Here is a 21,661-nt window from a genome sequence, read left to right on the forward strand (position 1 = left end):
AGCTGGAAGTTCCTTCTGCCCATTCCCTGAGGAACTGAGCCTTAACTTTTACATATTGGCAACTGTGCCAACAGCACCAACTGAGATGAGTGCTGAAGTGAGATAAAACCCTCTCCTCTCCGGCTGCCGTCACCAAATCCCAGGCTAGGTATGCAAAACTAGTAAAAGCTCCTGGGAGGAGAGCGTGGGAGGCCAGGGGCTGGTTCCTCCACCAGGCCCTGTGGTGGAGGAGATGCTTTCATCGGGAGCTCCATGCCGAGCTCTGTAACGACGACCGCTGGCCCTTCCCACAGACCGAGGCCATGGGAGCTGCTTGCACTCGTGCGGGGAAGGAGAGGGGCTAACGCGTGCCTTTGACCATATAGGCAGTAGCTCATATTTGAGTTCTGTGTATAGAAATGTCTGTTATCATCTTCAGAGAAATGTAGGCTAGAAATAATCATGTTGTATGTTCGTTGCCTGTGACACTGCCCTTTAGCGTGTGTAAGGTGCAGGCCTGTACAAATTGGTATTCCACAAGTTAAAAATGATAAATCTGATGCTTCGTCATGCTGCCTGCTTTGATCTCCTCGTGCTCTGCTAAGCTGTTCTTCTCCCAACCAAAGGGAGCCAGACTCTGCGTGATAATGCACATCCTGTCTCCTTCCCCGCTCCGTACATGCAGCGCACAAGCTGCATATTTTACTTTAGAAATGGCAAATTTGGGTCATAAGTTCAGCAGTTAAAAGGATGATTTTACCACATCCTGCTTGCACAGGAAGCTTATTTTTTAAAAAGCTGATAAGTTGAGTCCTAGATTTTGTCAAAACAAAAAGCAAAGCAAGCTATTTAAAGCTGCAAAGAGGTTTGGATTCTCACAGTATCAGTTTGCCACTTTGTCTCACGGTGCATATGTTTAAATTAAAGTGAAAGCCTTACAGCCTGCTCCTGTGCTACCTGGACTAACCAGCATCCTATAATCACCAGGCTGTGATGATAATCTGAAAAAAATATTTTCCCCATTATGTTAAGAAAGAGTTGAGAGGGGTTTTTTTTTCTTGTTTAGCTGGGTTTTATTTTTCTGAGGAAGGATTTTTTCTTCTTTAATTGGGAGGAAAAAAATTTATGCGGTACCGTTTGGTCCAGTGAACAGGTGATAACTGTTTCTCACTGTAAAACATCCAAACACATTTTAAAAATTGTGCCAAATATTCACATAGTAACTGCAAGACTTTCACTTGTGCAGCGGTACTTAAGGTAAAGGAGCCAACCAATCTGGTAAGCAGTGCGGATGCTCAATAGCAAGGGGTGGGAGACATTGACTCTTATTGTGTTAGATGAAAAGAAATGAGAGACCTTGCTTATAATGCAACAAGAGAGCTCAAATGTGCTGTGCAAGTCATGAGCAAGGTGCAAAGCATTTAACAAAAGCTATTTTGTTTAAATGCAAGGTACTACAAAATGATGTTACGGCTGGATTTCATGTGTTCAGAATCAGGCAGTCATTTTTACAGAATTGGATTCTGTGCGGGGTAATCAATTGTTGCTGTTCATGTTACTACTAAATATCAGCTACAGCACTTTACCTTTCAGATATTTCATTTGCACAGAGCAGGCCTTGGTGCTTGTACTGTCAAGTGGCAAAAGTACGTAAGTATCATCTGGCCTGAAATGAGAAGACTGATGTTTTGATGCTTAAGTAACGCATCATTTCAGTACATAGCATTTGAGAAAACAGTGTTGAGTGGAATAATGGACAATGTGCGACAGGCAACAAAGCGTAATGAAAACTGGAACCTTCTGAGGATCTGCATGTCATGGTGCGATTGCTAGGAAATGCTAAAGTAACCTGCTCACCACTCGACAATACTGATTTTTGTCTTTGTTCTCTTTGTAGGAATGTTTACCCTTGCAGAAGTTGCATCGCTCAATGACATCCAGCCAACTTACCGTATCTTGAAACCATGGTGGGATGTATTCATGGATTATCTAGCTGTTGTTATGTTAATGGTTGCCATTTTTGCTGGAACCATGCAGCTGACCAAAGACCAGGTGGTCTGCTTGCCAGTTTTGCAGTCTACTGTAAATTCAAAAGCACAACCCAGCACGTCAGGGAAGGCTGAGTTTACCACTGTTGAAACAACCACTGCTCAAGGAGAAGAAGCATCAATGAGAACGGTTGCCTTCGGAAGTGCCCCTACTGTAACACCTGATGTACCTCTGAGCAGAGCTACCTCTTCTCAGTATCAACCCACTGAATCAGGCCAAGAGCTGAAGAAGGAGCAGAAAGATTCTTCAGGCCGGAAAACAAATCTGGATTTTCAGCAATACGTATTTATTAACCAGATGTGCTATCATTTGGCTCTTCCTTGGTATTCAAAGTATTTTCCCTATCTTGTTCTCATCCATACTATTATTTTAATAGTCAGTAGCAATTTTTGGTTCAAGTATCCCAAGACTTGCTCAAAAATTGAGCATTTTGTGTCTATATTAGGGAAGTGCTTTGAGTCCCCGTGGACTACAAAAGCATTGTCTGAAACGGCATGTGAGGACTCTGAGGAGAACAAACAGAGGTTAACTGGAGCCCAGTCCCAGCCCAAGTATGTTTCCACTAGCAGTGATGAAGGAAGCCCAAGCGCCAGCACTCCCATGATAACAAAGTCTGGCTTCAAATTTTCAGCTGACAAGCCTATGATTGAGGTTCCCAGTGTCACTATTTTAGATAAGAAAGATGGAGAGCAAGCCAAAGCGCTGTTTGAGAAAGTGCGTAAGTTCCGGGCTCATGTGGAGGACAGTGATCTGATTTACAAGCTCTATGTTGGCCAGACTGTCATCAAGACCGTCAAGTTCATATTTATTCTCTGCTATACTGCAAACTTTGTCAACACCATTAGTTTTGAACACATCTGCAACCCGAAAGTGGAACACCTGATTGGCTACACACAGTTTGAATGTACACACAACATGGCTTACATGTTGAAGAAGCTGCTTATCAGCTATATTTCCCTCATTTGTGTCTATGGTTTTATCTGTCTCTACACGCTTTTCTGGCTGTTCCGAATACCTTTAAAAGAATATTCCTTTGAAAAGGTCAGAGAAGAGAGTAGCTTCAGTGATATCCCTGATGTCAAAAATGATTTTGCCTTTCTCTTGCATATGGTAGATCAGTACGACCAGCTGTATTCTAAGCGATTTGGTGTCTTTTTGTCAGAGGTAAGTGAGAACAAACTACGGGAAATTAGTTTAAACCATGAATGGACTTTTGAAAAGCTGCGGCAACATGTTTCCCGCAATGCCCAGGACAAGCAAGAGTTGCATCTTTTCATGCTGTCGGGGGTCCCCGATGCAGTGTTTGAGCTGACGGACCTGGATGTGTTGAAACTGGAGCTGATTCCTGAAGCGAAAATCCCAGCGAAAATTTCCCAGATGACAAATCTTCAGGAGCTTCATCTCTGCCATTGCCCTGCGAAGGTCGAGCAGACTGCCTTCAGCTTCCTCCGGGACCACTTGAGATGCCTTCATGTGAAATTCACAGATGTTGCAGAAATTCCTGCGTGGGTGTATTTGCTCAAAAACCTCTGTGAATTGTACTTGATAGGCAACTTGAACTCTGAAAACAATAAAATGATAGGGCTTGAATCTCTCAGAGAGTTAAGACACCTTAAAATTCTCCACGTGAAGAGCAATTTGACTAAAATTCCCCCCAATATCACAGATGTGGCACCACATCTGACAAAACTAGTCATTCATAATGACGGCACTAAGCTTGTGGTACTCAATAGCCTTAAGAAAATGACTAATGTTGCGGAGTTGGAACTGCAGAACTGTGAACTGGAGAGAATTCCTCATGCCATCTTCAGCCTCTCTAACTTACAAGAACTGGATTTAAAGACAAATAGCATACGCACAATTGAAGAAATCATCAGTTTCCAGCATTTAAAAAGATTGACTTGTTTAAAGCTGTGGCACAATAAAATAGTCAGCATTCCTTCCTCTATTACCCACATAAAGAATTTGGAGTCTCTTTATCTCTCCAATAACAAACTCGAATCCTTACCAACCGCAGTGTTTAGTTTACAGAAACTTAGGTGTTTAGATGTAAGCTACAACTCAATCGCATTGATTCCAGTGGAAATAGGTTTGCTTCAAAATCTGCAGCATTTTCACATCACGGGAAACAAAGTCGACATTTTGCCAAAACAGTTGTTTAAATGTGTTAAATTGAGGACTTTGAGTCTGGGACAAAACTGCATTACCTCAATCCCAGATAAAGTTAGTCAGCTGGTGCACCTGACTCATCTGGAACTGAAGGGAAACTGCTTGGACCGTCTGCCAGCCACGCTGGGGCAGTGTCAGCTTCTCAGGAAAAGCGGGCTCGTGGTGGAAGATCACCTCTTTGACGCTTTGCCCTCAGAAGTTAAAGAGGTGTTGAACCAAGACACAAGCGTTCCCTTTGCTAACGGGATTTAGGCTGAGGCGAAAGGCTCCCGTAGCTGACTTCCAAAAGGCAAATGCTAAAAAGTATGGCACTTGCGAGACCATGCGTTTTAGAAAGCAGAATTCCTTGGAAGGACTGCTAGCAGGATTAGAAGAGGTGTAACCGAGTGTTCAATGTTTGCAGTGTTTTAAAAGATTATTTCAAAAATTTTTGAGAACCTTAATAATCTCAATTCTCTTTTCCTTAAATTGTTTGTAACTTGGATGCTGCCGCTTTTGAATGTTTACAAATTTGCTTGCCTGCTTAAAGTAAATGATTAAATTGATGACCTTTTCTTACTATGCAAGTTATTCCTTAAGGTCTGGATTTACTTTAGTGCATTATGGGGGGGGGAAACCAAGCATAAATGTTGTATGCGGTATGGTTCTAACAGCACTTGAAACACATGTTGATGTGTGTTGTTAGTATTTAGCCACCCTCAGCAAATGAAACCAGTTTGGCTGTGCTTTGAACTGCACCACAATCACCGTTTTCCTGCATTAAGGTATGTGGTTTGCATCAGGCCAAGTGTGTTTGCCTTCATTCTTCATCCTCAAGGCCTCATGTTGTCGGGTGAGGTTTCTTCTGTGGTCCGGCGTGCTACTCCTTCACACCAGCAAAGACTGGTCAAGTTCCCGCGGCTGGTCTCCCCCTCCGCTTCCTTCCCTAACGCTCCTCTGTCCCACGCAGCAGTGGGTGGTAAAAGGGAGAATACTGCCACTTGGCTTTCAAGTTGGGGATAGTTTTGATATTTGAACTGTTTTGCAAGGTGACTTCAAAAGCCATGAAACACCAAGTGACTTTACTGCTCATGTTTTGCTCCTCTTCCGAGTTTTCATCTGGGAAACTCCAGGCATTTTATGAGTTGGTGATTGTTTTGTTTCACAGCCCTTGCTTAAGAACCGGGGTGTCTGTTCCATTTACTAGACTAACGACAGAGACGTGACAGTTACGATTTACCCAAACGCGTTTTAGCTTTATCACCTATCGTGGTGTGTCCTCCACACCTGGACTTTAACCGTAGGACCACCTTCTCCCCCACCCCAGCCCAAGTAATTTGATGTTTTTGAACACTTACGCACTGTTAGAAAGCCCTAACTGTGTGCCAGATAAGTCATCAAATAAAGAAAAAAGCAGACAGCAGTGAGCGTGGGATTTTTTTTTGTTTGGTTGTTTTTTTTGGTGGTGTTTTTTTTTAACTGAGTTTGCATTGCCAGAACCATTAAAGAAATATAATCCATTAAATCTGCAAAATCATCAGTTGTAAATCTTGGCCATTTACATTCCATGTGTGCAGAAAAGAAGTACTATGCTGGGAGATGATTACATGATTACTCATGGTTTAAACACAATTCCCTATTGTAGTGTGGTCAGGACTGAACTAGTCTGTAGTTCAAGGGACTGTTCTTCTCACACAGAAATCCTCATGCACAGCGATTTCTACTGTAACTTCACCAGAGCTGCCCTGACTTCCACCACTGTTAACGAGGGGATAGTTTAAGCCTAGGGGCATCGAGCAGTCAGGAACATTTCAAATACTGCTGGTACGAATCTTGCACATTTTATTGTTAATCATTTACTGTTAGTCATGCTGGGAGGACTGTTCTCAGCTGTAGGGAGCAGCCTCTGAATACATACCTGCACCCTATGCTTATGTATGTCAGAAGACCAGTTTATGAAGAGCGGTTTTCGCACTTCTTTTGGGGATAGAGTCTGTTCTCCGCTTGCCAGCAGGTAGTAACCTTGGGATGCTGACGGTTCTGCAACACCAAGTCACAGGTGTGGCAGAATACTTGCAGTTACTGATCTGTCCTCCACTGGGAAATTTAGTGCTAATCCTCAGAATTTTTTTTAAGTAGAAGTTAAGGCTGCAGTGGAATTTTTTTTTTCAAGAAATTCTCTTCTGTGTTTATTTTTTGCACATAGATCACTTTAAAATTGCTGGACTATTGACTCTTTAGAAAAACTGTGGAATATACTATTGGTGTATGCTTTGTATTTGCTGTTGAGTGTCGTTTCAGCTTCCAAGAAGTTGCTTGTAGGAGGGAGGAAGAGTTGGAGGATGACAAAGTAATTAAAATATTGAGAAAAATAGTCCTATTTTTCATCTTTTTTTCCTATTTCAATAGCGGAGTCGCACAGAATGTGTCTGTGGATTGATCCAGCTTTTTTAAAACTTTTTTTGGTGTTTCCAATTCTCCTACTGTCCCTACTGATGTTCAAAAAATAAACCCATGTCCACTTCGTCTGAGTATGGTGTACATAATTTAGACCACTGTTTTGACTAGGTATTAGCCAATGGTACTTCTTTAGACAACTTCCTCCAAAATAAGTGTATGTTAAAAGTTAATTTCAGAATTGTGATGCTTGCTCAGCATAAACTCCATTCTTGTTTTTAGGAGAGCTTTCTCAGAGTGGGGAGGAACTGCCCGTCATCCCCACGTTGCCTCCCCCCAGTCCTTCCTCCCCGTTGTGACTGTTTATAATGTTCCTGTTTCCTGCGTGTCAACTGACACAGTCTTGCTTTAATGCCTTGGAAGTTCACCTCTTTTCCATGTAAGGCATGTGAAATATATTTTGCATTTCTATTTGATTTAATAAATAAGACATTTATATCTTCCTCTAATCTATTTTTTTTTTTAATGGGGGAAAAGTGTGTTTGCATCGTAAAATCTGTTTTCAAGTATCTTATGCTGAATTGTTCTGCGGTGCCTGTAATCTAAGGAAGAGGTATGAGTTGCTGCTCTAGCAAATCCTGTAGGTATGGCTTCTAACTAGGATGAAGTACTTCAGGGTAGGGTTTTTTTCTCTTTTTTTTTTTAATATATAGGTACTCTAAATGACCTACCACTGTTTTTATTTGGCTCATGGAGTTTTGCAGAATATGTGTATGGCCCCGGAAGAAAAACTACTGTGCTCGTTCAGATTGAGAGGAAATAGGATCTTGCCCGTTCTGATTGCTCCTGCCACTGTAATGCATTTCTGTGAAGATCCTTTAGTCTTCCAATAAATTCTCCTTTTGGAAAATACTTTCTGTGGTGCAGAGCCGTGGATGTCCTGAGCGTAAGGTGGTGTAAGGGAGGATGCTGACAAGGCTTTCTGTTGCTAAAAAAATGGCTTTGCAGTCTTGAGCTGCCCTCTCTGGTAGCAAAGGGGGAAGGCCAGACGCTTGAAGTCATGCCTCGTTATGGGGGACTCACTTTGTGGACTGTATTTTTATTAAAGTCTTACAGAAACAGCTGCTCTGTATATTGTGTTTCCATGGGTGCGCACAGAAGTTAGTGGTGTACGGTGATGTGAAGGCCGTGGGCTAGACTGTGATACTTAAAGCAAAGCAAATGAAGTTCTCCTACAGTTGTGGTGTTGACCATCATCCTGGTTTCTTGCAGAAGCAGATTTTAGCTTCCAGACTTCCCAGTTCTCAAGACAGGGAGCTGTGCAGGAACCTGACAGTCCTGAGTGTTGCTGTGAGCATGAAAAATACGGCTTCTGTCGTGTTTGTGCCCATGAGGGAGCTGAAGATGAGAACAAAAGCCTCAAATTTGCTGCGGTATCCCAGTGTCGATGGCACAGTGGCAGTGGGCTGAGGGTAGCTTATCTGAGCTGCCGTCACCCAGTGTGATGGGATTATTGCCTGTGCAACAACTGGCCTTGAAGATAACGTGGGACACAGCGCTGCTCTTCAGCCTGAAGCAAGGAGGGAGGTTAAACTTGAGACCCGTTTTTGGTTTTGGCACAAGCTTCTCCTCACCTGGGAAAAAGGACATTAAAAATATTTAGATTTCCTGTCTGTAAGCTGGGGATTCTTTAATGGAGGTAAAATGCATGAATGATTGTGAAAAACACAAATCCGGTAGAAATGAGGTCATGGAGAAAGATTCAAGAGGCACAGGCAGTCTCGTCATCAGCTGCATGACAGAGCCCTATCAACGCGTTCCTAATGTGTGATCCCAGAGCAATTTGATTTAGACAGCAAGCTATCATAGGTGGGACTAGAAGATATCTCAAGATGTCGTTAAGCCTGCCACCCTGCCTCGTGCAGGAATAAGGTTCCCTAACTCATTCCTGCCAGGTGTTTGGCAAGATGTAGGAACGGATTGGGCAGTAACGGAGAGTCCAGTCTCTCTAGGCAAGCTGTTTCTTTAATTACCCTCCCCGCTGAAGAAACGGAGCTAGAACCTTAGCCAGGCAGCAACTGCTGATGCTCTGATTAGGCCAAACCAAATGATTAGAAATGTGTTAATCTATTTGCTTGCAGAAGCACAGACTGAGTCAGACCTGGGTGTGGATGTGTTGTGTCCCAAGCAGCTTGGGAGGACTAAAGTTAGGGGTTCCTTTGAAAAGAGCTCTGAGGGACAGCTAGCATCGGTTTGGTTACAGATAGAGTGCAAGAAGTTGCATTCTCCAACGGCAGCAAGGCCATTCGCAGCCATGGTGCAGTGCGTTTACGGCCGGTCTGCCTCGTCGCAGGCTGGAGGTTGACTTCCTTGCCCGAGCAAAGCCTGGGTGGTCTGTTTGTTCAGAAGGATGTTTTGTGAAGGCATTTAAATAAAATGTTTCTCGAGCAAGTTTGCTGGAGGGACGTGCAAGGTGCTCCTAAAGATTACCAGAATTGAAAGAATTGAGACAAATTCTGTTGTGTTTTTAACCTTGGCATTAACCCCTTGCCTCCCACTGTCAATTGATAAGATTGCTGCATGAACTACTGTTTAGCTTACAGGGTTCCCCGAATGATTGGCAGTTTTAGCACTACAGAAGTGTTCCCGGTTCAGGCTGTCCACTTGTGCTTGTACAGTGTGTTCAGCATTTAAACTGAAGGCATCAAACATTGATTTTGCAAAACCCTGCAGGCTTATGCTGTGACCAATTTCCCAGGACAGCAAATCATTCCCCATGCTGCTAAAGGGAGGGAAAGCTGTGTTACTGAGTACTGTTGTTTCTGTAGCAAAGATGAGGCTTTAGAATTGAGCTCAGAAACAGATTGTCCAAGCTGATTACAAACATGCACCCATTCCACGATAAAAGTCATGAGAGATGTCGTTTCTGGCAGTGAGATGCTGAAAATAGTTCCTGTAGCCCAGCCAGGCATGGGTGCAGAAGTGGCTGCTCTTTAACGCTGCACATCAACACAATACAACTCAAGTGAAGATCTTTAAAACCACACGCACTGGAGTTTGGCCAGGCTGCATCTCTCTCTCCCTTCCCTGAAGAGAACAGCCCCTAAGCCCTTTTTGCAATTACTACAGCCAGGACCTTTGTTCTGTCTTGCCTCCAACGGCACGTTGCCCCTTGATGCTGGAGGTAACATAGGGTTATTGGTTTAATAATGACTGTTTGGGAAGAATGCCATCTTCTAAATTAACACCATAGTCGCCTGCAGGAAGTCTTCCAGCACAGAGCAGGTCTGTTCCCATAAAATGAGCATGTGCCCGTAAAAAACATCATCTTGGGTTGGGACTGGGTTGCCTAGACCATTAGGAATAAATGCACGGACACGTTGCTGTTCTGCTAACCAGTTCTGGGTAGTTTTGCTGCTTCAGGTGATTTGTAAAAGTAGATTTTAAGACCTTTTCCCTAACACCATCCTGCAGCGTCTCCGGAGCCAATGTTGGTGGCCTGGGGTGGGCTGGCTTGCCCCGGAGGGTGTTGCTGGAGCTGCCCTGGCAGAGCTGGGGTGGGAGAAGCTGCTGCCATTACCTCGTGGAGGCTCCCTTCTGCTGGGGTGGCTGCACTTATCTCACTCCTCCTGAGGCAATATCTATGGAAGATGCCATGCGAGATTGTGTCCTTAGCCACAAAATAAGGGAACTCTGTTGAACGCTACCTATTGCCAAGCGATGTGTCTGAAAGCTGGGGATCATGATAATAGGAGGAAATGCAGAATAAGGAGAGAGAAAAAAAAAAAAAAAGGAATAAATAGTCCTAAGAGGAGGTAGAGCCCCCATCCCCAGCTTGAAATTTCAGAAGTTTTAGAAAGATGGTGTAAAATCTGGACTGTAAGTTACACCTGCTCCTGCCTAGAGCCAGGCTCAAACCCTTGTGGCACCCTGTGACTCTGCCTCCTCTCCCTCTCCTTCTCCGTCTGTCCCGTCTCAGACAGGGCCTTAGGGTGCCTGTACAGCTGCAGCTTGTGTGCCCTCCTTCCCTTCCTGCTGCCATGCAAGTATCTGCGATAAGCTCATCCCTGCGTAACCGTTAGCGCTTATCCCAGCGTGGCCGTACCCGGGGCTGCCCCTCTGCCCTGGCTGCGTGCCTGGCAGCGCCCTGCAGGGAAACCCTGGGCGCCTTCGAGGGCCAGAGTCTAACCTTGGAGCTGCAGCTTCCCCTCGCGAAGGGATTCTCCCTCCTCTGGCTGGCAGGCGATACCCGAGTGGGGCAGAGCGCTGCCACAGCACCGGGATGCTGAATCCTTCCCAGCTTCCAGGCTCCTGCTCCAGGGTGGCTGCATGGAAGTGCTGCGGAGTGGGTGATGCTGGGGCTGGCGGGGGCCTGTCTGCCTCCAGCTCTCGCACAGCCCGGGGGAACCGCGCTTCTCCTGCAGCCCGCAGAGCAAAGGCTTTCCTTAAGTTGCGATTTCCACAGTCATCCCCGCAGCTCTTGCTGCTGTGTGTCCTACCAGCCGCCCCTATCTTTTTGTTGGAAGTGGGGTTGCGTGTTTCTTAAAGGATGCAGAGAGCACCTGATGATTGTCACAGCCCCCTCTGCAGTGAGTGCTTCTTCATCACCCCTTTGATTTTTTTCTCTGCCCTAGGTTAAACCACTTCCTTCAGCCTTTCTTCATGTGTTGTTTGGGTGTGTTTGTTTTGTAACTCCCGTTGCTTTTTCCTCAGTCCTCTCAATTTATCAAGTTTGGTAACATTAGTGGTGTCTGTAACAGGATGTGGGACCTGGGCTGAGGCCTCCCAGCGCGGAGCCGCTGGCCCTGGGGACACGCAGCCGGAACAAGACTCCCCAGGAGCAGCAGCATCGTGCCATGGGGTTGGGTTGCCCAAACCCTCCTGCTTACCTTGGCATCCTCTGCAGAAAGGGAATTCGGAGGCAGTTTTGCAAGGTGACTTTGGTCTGATGGCTGAGCAGGGGAGAGCAGCAGGGTATCGCACGGCTTCAGAGTGCCTCTGCTCAGGGGCAGGGGACTCTGCCGCTCTCATTTGCTGCTCAGCTTCTCTGAGGTCCAGGGGATGTATCTGAAGGTGGAGGCTGGCCTCCAGGCGCTTATCTATTGTGAGTGTTTCATTGTGGACTTCTTCCCACGCTGTAGCTGCAAGGATGTCCTATGGATGTGAAATGCTGGGCAAGTGGAGACTCTGGCTATAGTGCACAACAGAGCTGGAAACCAGATGTCTCTCAGGGCCCCAGGTTTTAACTTATTAAAATTGGGAAACGTCCTTAATGAAAGGCAAAGGCCAGCTGGGTTGTAAATTGATCGCTGTTGGTATCGATGTTTATGTGTATTTGAGACCTAAGAAAATGCCAGAACGATCTGACCTGGGAGAATGAGATAACGTTTCTAGCCATCTTTGTACTAAACTCTAGTTAAGTAAATTGGCTTTAAAATTGAGTGTGTTACCAGGTGTGAGGCGGCAGTGTCCCTGCGAGCCAGCACTAGTGTGGCTGAATAATTCATACACTTAGTACTTGGGAAAGTTCCTCAAACCTTCAAAGCTATTTATGGCTGAGTGCGCGTCCCTCTGACTGCAGATTTCAGCCTTCACAGAGCATGGGTGTTTTCCCCAGGTGCTAGTGGTCTGAAACCACAGCGACCCAGTGCCATCTCTGCTAGAGAGAGGTCACCTCCAGGAGTCCACGCAGGCATCGCATAGGGAGCCTTAGCACGTCCTCTCTCGGGGACCGTCCTTCTTTCAGTTTAGGACCAGTAAAGCTGACGGGCTGCAGCTTTGAACTAGAACTGTACCAAAGAGGCCTTAATTAAATCATTTGTCTGAAGTAATTAAAAGACTGCAAAATGATCATGTAGACAGCAGCGCTGCACCACAGTTTGAAACCTGCCTTTCTCCTCCCTGCCAGGCTGTCAGGCTAAGCTTGGCCACCTCTTCCCCGGCGGAGCAGGTACGCTCCCAGCCAGGGTGTCTCTGCAGGAGTTACCCCATGGAAGAATTACACCTGTAGTGAAAGGCAAGGGCATCTTCAGAGGAAGGCATTCCAGGTTACCATCCCACGTAGACAACGTCCTTGTGCCTGTGGGGCTTTGTTTGTCTTCGTGCTTGCATTGATCAGCCTTAGCAACATGTTTAACTCTGAATATATTCGTTTAATTAAATGCTTTTAACATTCATTCTGGGGCTGCTAATTGTTGACTCCCCCAGAGGAGCTCCGCAGCAGGCGGCATGGGACGTGAAACACCAGTGAACAGCCTGGGTGGGACTCGGAGTGTCCCAAAATGAGCATTTTAGCTTTACAATCTGCTGCTCTTTCCTCACCAGACTGAGAAAGGGCCGGCTTGGAGGAGACCTCGGAGATCCAGCATCGCTGCAGTTTTGTTAGGCTGCTCCTGGAAGCCTGAAGGACTGCTGCTATTATTAGCAAAATGTTGGCAGTGCGATTAGCTCTGTGCAAGACTTAAGTTCGAAGAAGCTTAAAGGATGAACAGACAGACGCAGACTGGACTTAGGCACTGCATATCATAGAACTACGGCAGTACTATGTGATGTGGCAAAAGGTGTGTAGACGCTGGTTCTCCACTTGTCTCCTGCTGGCCACAGCACTTCCAGTGCTTAGCAGCTCACAGCCCTCCGTGTGAGCTACGGCTCCTTGGAGCGGGCTGGGGTGGCCAGGAGGGATTCCCCGTGCTGGGATGTGCAGCGGGGCTGGGCAGGTTTACGAGGACTTGGGGTAAAAATACCCTGAGCCCCAAGGCCATTGGCCCTCAGCAGCCCCACTGCATGCAGGGCTGGCTCTGTTCTGCCAGGAGCTGTGAATTACACATATTGGGAAAGAAAAATAACCCTGAACACTCGGTTTAGCATGAAAGTATTTTGGCGTGGTGCTGTTTCGGAGCTTTGCAGCTGTGAAACTCCTTGCTACAGGATACTGGGGGTGCTATGAGTTTTCGTAGTCTCAAGAGGATGCAAAGGAAGTTCACGGGAGAGAAACCACCTCTGCTGTGGCATGGCCCTGGCTTTTGCCCTGATTTTCCTGTTATCTGCAGCACCTCCTTTGGCTGCTGTCAGAATGGGAAGCCCTCCAACAAAATGCCCTGGTGGAGAGCAAACAGCCGCTGTGTGCTGCGCAAGCCTCCTTCCTCCCCTCGGGATGCACCGCAACGAGGGCAGCGTGGCTGCAAGCCACGGGCACGGCTTCGATTCCTCCATCACCACAGCTTTATTACAGGCTGCTTGGGATAACTTTCTGATAGAAAAACTAATTTCTCTGTCCTTCTCTGCCTTGCTTTTGTCCATCCTCCACAGCACATACCCCTTTTGCTCTTTCCAGACCGGCCTGTGGTGTCACCTGGGCAGAGAGGCACCATCTGCTTGAAGGGAAGAGGCATTGCTCCTTGGTGAGTAATGCCTTTGATAGATGCTTTGACAGGCCCAGAGCGTGGTACGTGTCCCAGCTGCTCGCCTTTGCCGTGTTTCGGGGGGCTCCTTGCTGCCAGCAGCCCCTCTCCTTCCTGCCCCGTGCAAGATGCTCCATCATTACTAGTTCCAGAGCAGTCTGAGCTTGTACAGCCTTCAGAGGCTGGCCACAGCACAGGCTTCTGTAGAGGAGACGGGGAAGGAGCTTCAGGCACTGCCGGCAGAGGATTCTTGAGCCCCACACGTGCTCACACAGGGGGATGAGGGACTGCCAGATACCCCCACTGTCCTCCCTGATCTGTGCCAAGGGCAGCAAAAGAGGAAGGGACGAACGCTTGGTGCTTGGCTTTTGCTGATTTTGTGTCTCTCCAGAGCACTGTGCAGAAAAGGCCCCAGCTGGGGCTCCTCCACCTCACCTGCATGCTGGGGGTTGTTGGGGGCGGCGTACTGCACTTCGGGGCAGAGCAAAATGAGCATTTTGGAGCTGACTTTTAAATGCAAAGGTGTTTCCAGCCTGAGTGGAGCCGGGTGGCTCTCGCTCTCTCCCAGAGCAGTCGCCACATTTGGAGACACAGCTCTTGTTTCCTTCTGTGAGTTCTCACACAAAGGCAGCGGCTAAATGGCTGTCAGAGGCCGGGCTGGTGGAAATCTCCTGTTTTTAGCATTGCAGAGTTGAAGTCAGGCGTGGCTTGTGAGATTAACGTGACGATTACAAGGAGTTTGGAACTGGTCCTAACAGAACCACAAAGCGCAAAGAAATCCTGCAGTTCAATGTGCTGTCTGTTTGCAGGGCTCTTCTGCCTCTCCACTGCTCAGCGTCCAAAGCTCTCATATGAAGGGTAGGGTTAAATGAGCCCTGGTGAAACCATTCTCCAAAAAACATGGGATGCTTCTCAGAGCTTTATCACTACCTGGGGTAGAGATGAACCATTTCTGTCCTGACCCATCCTAATGCACTTTTTTCTGTTCCCAAAATGTTTATTCTCAAATCCTATTTTCCTTTTGCTTCACATCCAAAATGTTTCAAAGCTTGTTTTTTTCCAGATGCCTCTTCTGAAAACTGCACACTCGAGCCATTGTGCACGGCAGCTCTGATTTCAACCTGCTAAAAGTTTGACAACAATCTCTGCAGTCTTTATTTTCTCTTCCCTGTGGCTTGGGTTTTGAGGTTTTTTTTTCTGGCAGAAGTTTCTTTGTCACAGTCAGGCTGACAGTGGCCTACAACGTCATTGTTGGATTAAAAGGCATATGGCATTCGGAGTGGTCTTTTATATGTTTCTGAATCCCAATTATTTCCCTGTAAGAAACTACAGGCTGTCCTGGAGTTGCTGAAATTAAGCACTTGGATGAATGTTTTTTTTCTTCTTTTTCGCTGCCAGTTAAAACCAGTAAAAAGCCTGGCTAGATCTTTCCTCCCTAATAAAATCTGGTGCAAAACTTCCACTCGCTGGGAGGAATCGTTCTGCCACAACACCCTATCAGTATGTGGGGACCATTTTCTTCCTGAAAGGATTTTACTGTACATTTATGCTAACTTTATCAGAAAAAGGCACCCTTTAAAATCTGGGGCTGAGACCTCAGCCGTTTTGGAGATGCTGCCGTCCTTCATTAACTAATTTGCTGGTTTATTGAAACCATAGACCTGTGGGGAACATTTCTGTGCCAGACCTTCTCTGCGGGCTGCTTGTGCTGGTAAGTGCTCAGTGCTGTAAGGGTTGTACAATCCAGCCTTGCAGCTGCTGTAAGAATATCCTTTTACAAGCTCTAAGATCAAGAGAAGTACCTGCAGTAGTTTTGCTTTGGTGCCGTCTCTTTAGGAATGAAGGACTGTGTGGATGGGATGTTTACCGGGCAAAAGCCACGGCTTCAAACTCATGCAAGTGAAACTGCCTGTATTGATTTTCACTGTCTGGGGCGTGCCAAGAGCAAATACAATACAGTGTAGAATGAGGATCTTCAGATGGCATTTGGACATTACCAGGACATGAGTAACAGGCAAACAAACATGCTCACGGATGAAAAATTCCCAAGCTTTATGTTGCCCTGTCCTTGCCAGTCTGGTTCAGCCAGGGAAATAGCAGCGAGCGACTGGCCAGGCAGCCCTGCCCTGGTGCCCGGATCCAGAGCTAGGCAGGGAGCAGGCGTAAGGCTGAGAAGACAGGTCGCTCCTTGTATCTGCTCTGTGTGTTTTGCTGAAGCCTCAAGGGGAAAAGCCAGCCTGTGAAATTCGTTCTGGTGGTGTTGAGAAGCGGACACTAGCCTGCTGGGAAGAGATCCAAGACCATCAATTCATTTTCATTTCCTGCGCATTATTTAGATGGTGAGAGTATCGATTTAATCCGAGAGCTAGAATTGACAAAGCCATATCCACGGTTGCTGATATATAGCTTTGCTTTTCTTGTGACTTAGAGCATCTGGGAAGTGGCTTTAAATGGCCAGCTTGTGTGTCGTCTTTGAGGAGGGAAATGGTGAAGGTCCGGGGAGAGACAGTTGGCCTGGCACAGCCCTCTCTAGGCCGGATGGATCCTGGGCAGGTGGGACATCACCTTCGTTGTCATGGTCAGTTTACAAACTTCTTTAATTTGCTGAAGGAATCCGGCCTGGCAGGGCTATAGCACTTCATAAACAACTTTAATTTTCTTTTTCCCTATCTTTCCTCAGGTCAACATAATCTGAGAAGATGTGAAGCTCCAATTCAAAACCCCACATCCTACAGCTGACGTCCTAGGTGACCCTGTCCCACATTTAACAGTCTGGGTTCTGTGTTTTAAATAAATATGTGGGGATCTCTGACATTTTCACTTGAGGTAAACATATATGCCGGGGGGGCCGGGGGTACGACCACAGCGCAGGGTGATGTTCCAGCACTGCCTGAGTTTGGCTGGGCTGACTAGCAGTGGCACGGATGTCAGCAAGGGGTGTTGCAGCTCTCTAGTTCAAGTGTCCGTAAAAATACCTTTGCTAATGTTGCTGGCACAGCCCTGACTGCACACACAGGGACCCCACCTTCCTTGCTAGTAAGCGGCTCTGGTTCCCCATGCTTCTGGTGCCAAGGAATTTTGCAATTTTTTGTGCGTAACTTGGATGGAAAGTGGTATTTTGGTTTTCGGTGGTTGTTGGTTTTGGTTTGTTTTTTTTTTTTTCCCCCTGTGATTGCTGCTTCGACTCTCCTTCCCCTGGCATATGTCTTGGAGTTTATACATCTTAATGAAATTATGCAAATGGAAGGCGTTGTCCAGAGGAAAGGAGAAAGTGGAAAAAAATGATATAAGCTTCCAGAAATAACATGGAAACCATTTTTCCCCCTTTATTACTGAAAGCCTGTTCTAGATGAGTAAATTAAAATTGTTTGCAGTCATAGACTGAGAAGACCATACAAGTGTCTGAGTGTCTGCTCGGAGCACCCACCTGCGTGGGACCCCACCTGTACAAGCACTGCCACCGCAGAGTTTCGCTGGGGCAGCTGGGGGTTTTCCAGGGGACAAGCACTGGGATGGTCCCTTGCAAATGCCAATTGATGAATCATGATTTTCTGAGGCAGTTGTGGAGCAATCTTTGGCTCCACATCCCAATTCCACTGAGCAAGCACAAAGCAGAAAAAATTTCTTATACATAACACAAGGAGAAAGCTAGAGCCGGTCTAGCCGGAGCTGGAGCTGGCCCCTGTGTGTGAGTGTGAGCTGGATAACCAGAGCGCTGGGGGCCGGTTTCAGGCTTTACCCACAGGGTATCCATTTCCAAACCCGGGTACTTTGTGTGCAGGAATGCGGCAGGAGGCAAGGCAGACCGATTGCTTCGTGGAGCGCTAATCCTGGTGCTCTGAAGTTGGCCCTGGGCATCTGGGCTTAACGTCTAGACGTATATGTTTGCATTTGATTTTTGCCTCTCATGGAAAAATACATAAGCACAAGTCCCTCGCACTGTAGCTCTCTGCTAGCTCGCCTGTACCTGCTGGAGCCATAACTGGGGAAGGAGAGAGAAAGGAAGGGAGATGTATCTCAGCCACAGGGAAGATCTGGGTCAGAGCCCATAACAAAGCCAGCTCACCAGTGCCCATGGCTGCAGGTGACTGGGCTGGGTGGTAGATATTGACAGGAAGGGGAAATGTACGCATTTCTTTTTTGCTTGAATCTTGATTTGACCATTCTGTCCCAGAACGCTTAACATACAGCACTTAGAAGGGGAAAATATGAAGCTTCATGGCTCCCTCCCACAGCTACCTAAGGTACTTCTGGGGTTTGTGTGGGTGAGTCTCAGCAGTGAAGTGGGTGAATCAATTAACCTGGCAGGAGCTGAGATTACATGTCCCTTGGTAGCAAAAACAGGTGAGGAAAAACTGCCTCTGAAGCCCCCGTCACCCCCGATGCTCACTTCTGCCATTGCTCAGAAGGTCCTTTCAGCAGAGCTGATTCAGCTCTTCGTGTGGCTGCACATGAACTGGATGAAAGGACGAGATTTTAAAAAGCCCTCAGAAAGGGGTGGTTGAGCACCTGTGCAGAAAACCCATGTTGTGCATCTGTATTAAGATCTATAATTGCTGTTAGATTAGGTTATCTGCACCTGGAGTGTTCCTGGATGGGACCACGGACGATGAGGCTGGCTGGAACCGGGTGCCTAGGAGGTATATGACCTTGGAGCACGGAGTTGAGTGAAATCCACATTTCACTGGGATTTTTGAGAGGCAGCCAGCTCTGGTTTCAAAGTCCTCTCAAGTATCGTGGAGGAAATGTTGACAGACACTGCAATCCTCACGCTGATGAATGGGCTCAGGCTGTGGAGAGCACCTCTATGTTCATGCCAGACTTGAGAGCCAGAGTAACAAGTGCAACGCAGGAGAAGGAGGAGGAGGAAGCAAAAGCTGATATTGAGCAGATGCTTTCTATCATTTTCTGGATGAGCTGCTTTGGGCAGAGCTGCCTCCTGGTGAGACAGAGCTCTGCTGTGGAGCAGGCAGAGTTACCAAGCCATTTTTCAGACCTTGGAGTGAAGCTTCCCAGGGCAGAGCTGAGGGGATGCGAGACCTCTGTCAGTGCCAAACTGCTCATCACCCTGACACCCTGGGAGCTGCTGCCCTGGCTGCTGACACCTGAGGTGGGGGGGAGAGTGGCACAGCACCCACCTTTTGTGGTGAATAAACCTACACCCTGTCTCCAGACCAATGCTCCAAAGCGGGTGTAACAGCACAATTATTGAGTTAACAGAGTGTGTAATCATCAGATGTTTCACAGAAACCAGAACGTTTGGATGTGAGGCTCCTCAGTGCAGACTGACTCAAAGCACAACAAATGGAAAGCACAGAAAAGCATTACTTTCAGGATAAAATTTTCAGATCGTACTCAGCACGCGCTACATGCACAAACCTGATCCAGCATATGCAGGTTTTATGAGTCTTGAATGGTAAAATGTTTGCTGAAATTTCTGTCATCCTTGAAGCGCATGGGAAGTAGCATGCACGCAGTGTGAGAAAGAGGCTGTAGCTATTTTCTCCTGTTTAAAGGGTTCTGCATATGTTCCTTGTTTTCACGAAACTATGCAGCATTTCCCCTATAAATGTCAGTAACCTGGAAACAAACTGTTACATGGGAGTTTGACTCTGTGCCACGGTGTACACACTATATCATAAATCCAGCAAAATCAGATGGCCATTTTCCCTTCCTGCACTTTGGGAAAATACCTTCTACAGACCAGCTCCTTCGGTAATACTCACCAGCATAACACAATTTAAGGAAACAAATGCTGAGCACTCTCATGGCAGGATGTATCGGGCCACGTGGAAATTGTTCCTGGAATGAACTACTTTGGAAACACAGGAAAAAATATTTGAAATGTTATGTCAAACCGTATGTTGACATTCTGGTGATTCTATCAGAAGTCTTGTAACAGTTAGTGCTTGCTGTACTCCTCTGCAGTCTGACCCAAGGGAGCATGGAAACCTGAGCTTTAGGTAACAATAAAAACAATAAATTAAAAATGAGAAAAAGTGTTGTGCAGAGTCACGCTGAAAAGTTCAAGAATAAAGCCCAAGAGCAAAAGCTTAGAAAGTGGCCTGCAAGGGCAAATAAATATACCCTCAACCTTTTTTTTCCCCCTCTTTTTTTGCTTATTTTTAGACTCTGTGTGAGTTCATGGCAGTTTTGCGGATGGAGGCCCTCTTCTACCTGTTTCCCTACCAAAGCAGTGACAAGTACGCTACCGTGTGCCACTAACTGTCCAGAGAGAGAGAGCCAGACGTCAGAGCGGACACGGCAGCCAGCTGGGTGTCTTCTTCTGCTCCAATGGCAGGGGTGAGTGTTCTGTTTCTGAAGAGCCCCCTTCACGGGGGATTGCCTGGAGCAGGTCCCTTCCCATCTGCGGCGCTCCCCTTCAGGCTTCTCCTTTCTGTAGCAAGCCCATGGATTTATCTATACCAACCATAGTCACCGAGATCTTTGGCTTTAAAAGTCCTCAGCCACTTGAGCTGTATGAAAAATATCACCCAGTTATTTACTTTTCCCTAGAAGATGACATGCTTTTCCACATCTCTCTTGTTCAGCATTCTTGTCTTCAGTCACAGTAGCATTATCCCAGTTAAAGGTGACTTTTATTTTAAAGGGGCATGTATATGAACACGCCTTTATACTCTGAGATAAGTTGTCTGACCGCCGCTGTGTGCGGCAAGTGTTATTTATCTTCACGGTTTTTTATCTTGGAACCTCACAGTTTCTCTCATACATGCTGCTTCTATCTAAAAAGTGTTTCAAATGTATATGTACTGGCCAAACTTTCTAGGAAAACAGTGAGAATAAACCCTTGCTGTGAATGGCACATTGGTATTGCAGCTACTCTGTGTGTGTGAGAGGGGGCATGGCCATAAAATCGACTTAAATGCAAAGTTTCTTCTGAGGGAACTGGGTGTGTGCCCTTTCTGATACATAAATACCTGTACAGAAGGGTTGAAAACTATTGGCAATTAATATGTATGTTTGCCTTAGTTATATGTCTTGTTTGGCTTTTGTTTGTTTGTTTGTTTGTTTAAGGACAGGGAAGGTTAGGGAGGGGGTATGGCACAGACATCTCTAACATGGGAGCATATGGGCACGTAATAGGCAACTGAAAGAAGTGCTCCAGGACATCAATGGGCTGACCGACAGTGAAAGGGCAATAAGCAATGACAAGTCCAGTTCTGTCTTTCTTTAGGGCACCTACGCAGCTCTGACTCACCCAGTGTGGAGCCTGCATACAGGCAATAGGGCAAACAGCCCAGACAGAGTCTTAAGACACCTCCAGCGGCACTTTTCTGCAAGATTAGGTAATAAATAGAGCTGGTCTCCAAGGAGCGTAAAGTAAAAGTAAGCTGTAAATCTAAAAAGCAATAAGAATAATTGCTCATAAGTATTTGCATGCAAGAAAAGTACGGCACTTCACCGGTAATTTCCTAATTACTAATAAGTTGCTCTGCAAAGATTCTTTTTCCTCTAGGGCTGTGTGATAATGAAGCTGATATCCTCTCTCTATTCCCAACCAACCAGCAGTTGGAAATCATGCCAAAAAAAACAAAGCCTGAAATGGGTTCTGCTACCCTCACTTCTGTGTTCTACCGTACCCAAAAGTTATAGCAATTACCCTTTCTGGTGAGTGCCCACTGCTGCTTGTGGGGTGCTGTTGGGGCTCCAGCGGGGCCGTAGCACAT

The 21,661-nt window shown here is 46.5% G+C and overlaps 1 protein-coding gene and 1 long non-coding RNA gene across 5 annotated transcripts in view; both read left to right on the forward strand.

Moving 5' to 3' along the window:
* The window catches only part of LRRC8D (leucine rich repeat containing 8 VRAC subunit D), a 55,112-nt gene extending 48,036 nt beyond the window's left edge, over positions 1 to 7,076 (forward strand). For all 4 annotated transcript variants that reach the window (XM_064455469.1, XM_064455467.1, XM_064455468.1 and 1 more), the window contains one exon: positions 1,877 to 7,076. In XM_064455469.1, the coding sequence (XP_064311539.1) occupies positions 1,879 to 4,449 (2,571 nt within the window). In that variant the 5' untranslated portion in view covers positions 1,877 to 1,878 and the 3' untranslated portion in view covers positions 4,450 to 7,076. The remainder of the gene's footprint in view (positions 1 to 1,876) is intronic.
* Positions 7,077 to 15,156: 8,080 nt separating this feature from the next.
* Positions 15,157 to 20,406, forward strand: LOC135313973 (uncharacterized). The gene is made up of 4 exons (XR_010373482.1): positions 15,157 to 16,312; positions 16,402 to 16,551; positions 16,654 to 16,720; positions 20,103 to 20,406. It is a non-coding gene; the product is annotated as an uncharacterized LOC135313973 (long non-coding RNA).
* The last annotated feature ends 1,255 nt before the right edge of the window (positions 20,407 to 21,661 follow it).

This window comes from Phalacrocorax carbo, chromosome 6 (genome assembly GCF_963921805.1).
Source record: "Phalacrocorax carbo chromosome 6, bPhaCar2.1, whole genome shotgun sequence".
NCBI lineage: Eukaryota > Metazoa > Chordata > Aves > Suliformes > Phalacrocoracidae > Phalacrocorax > Phalacrocorax carbo.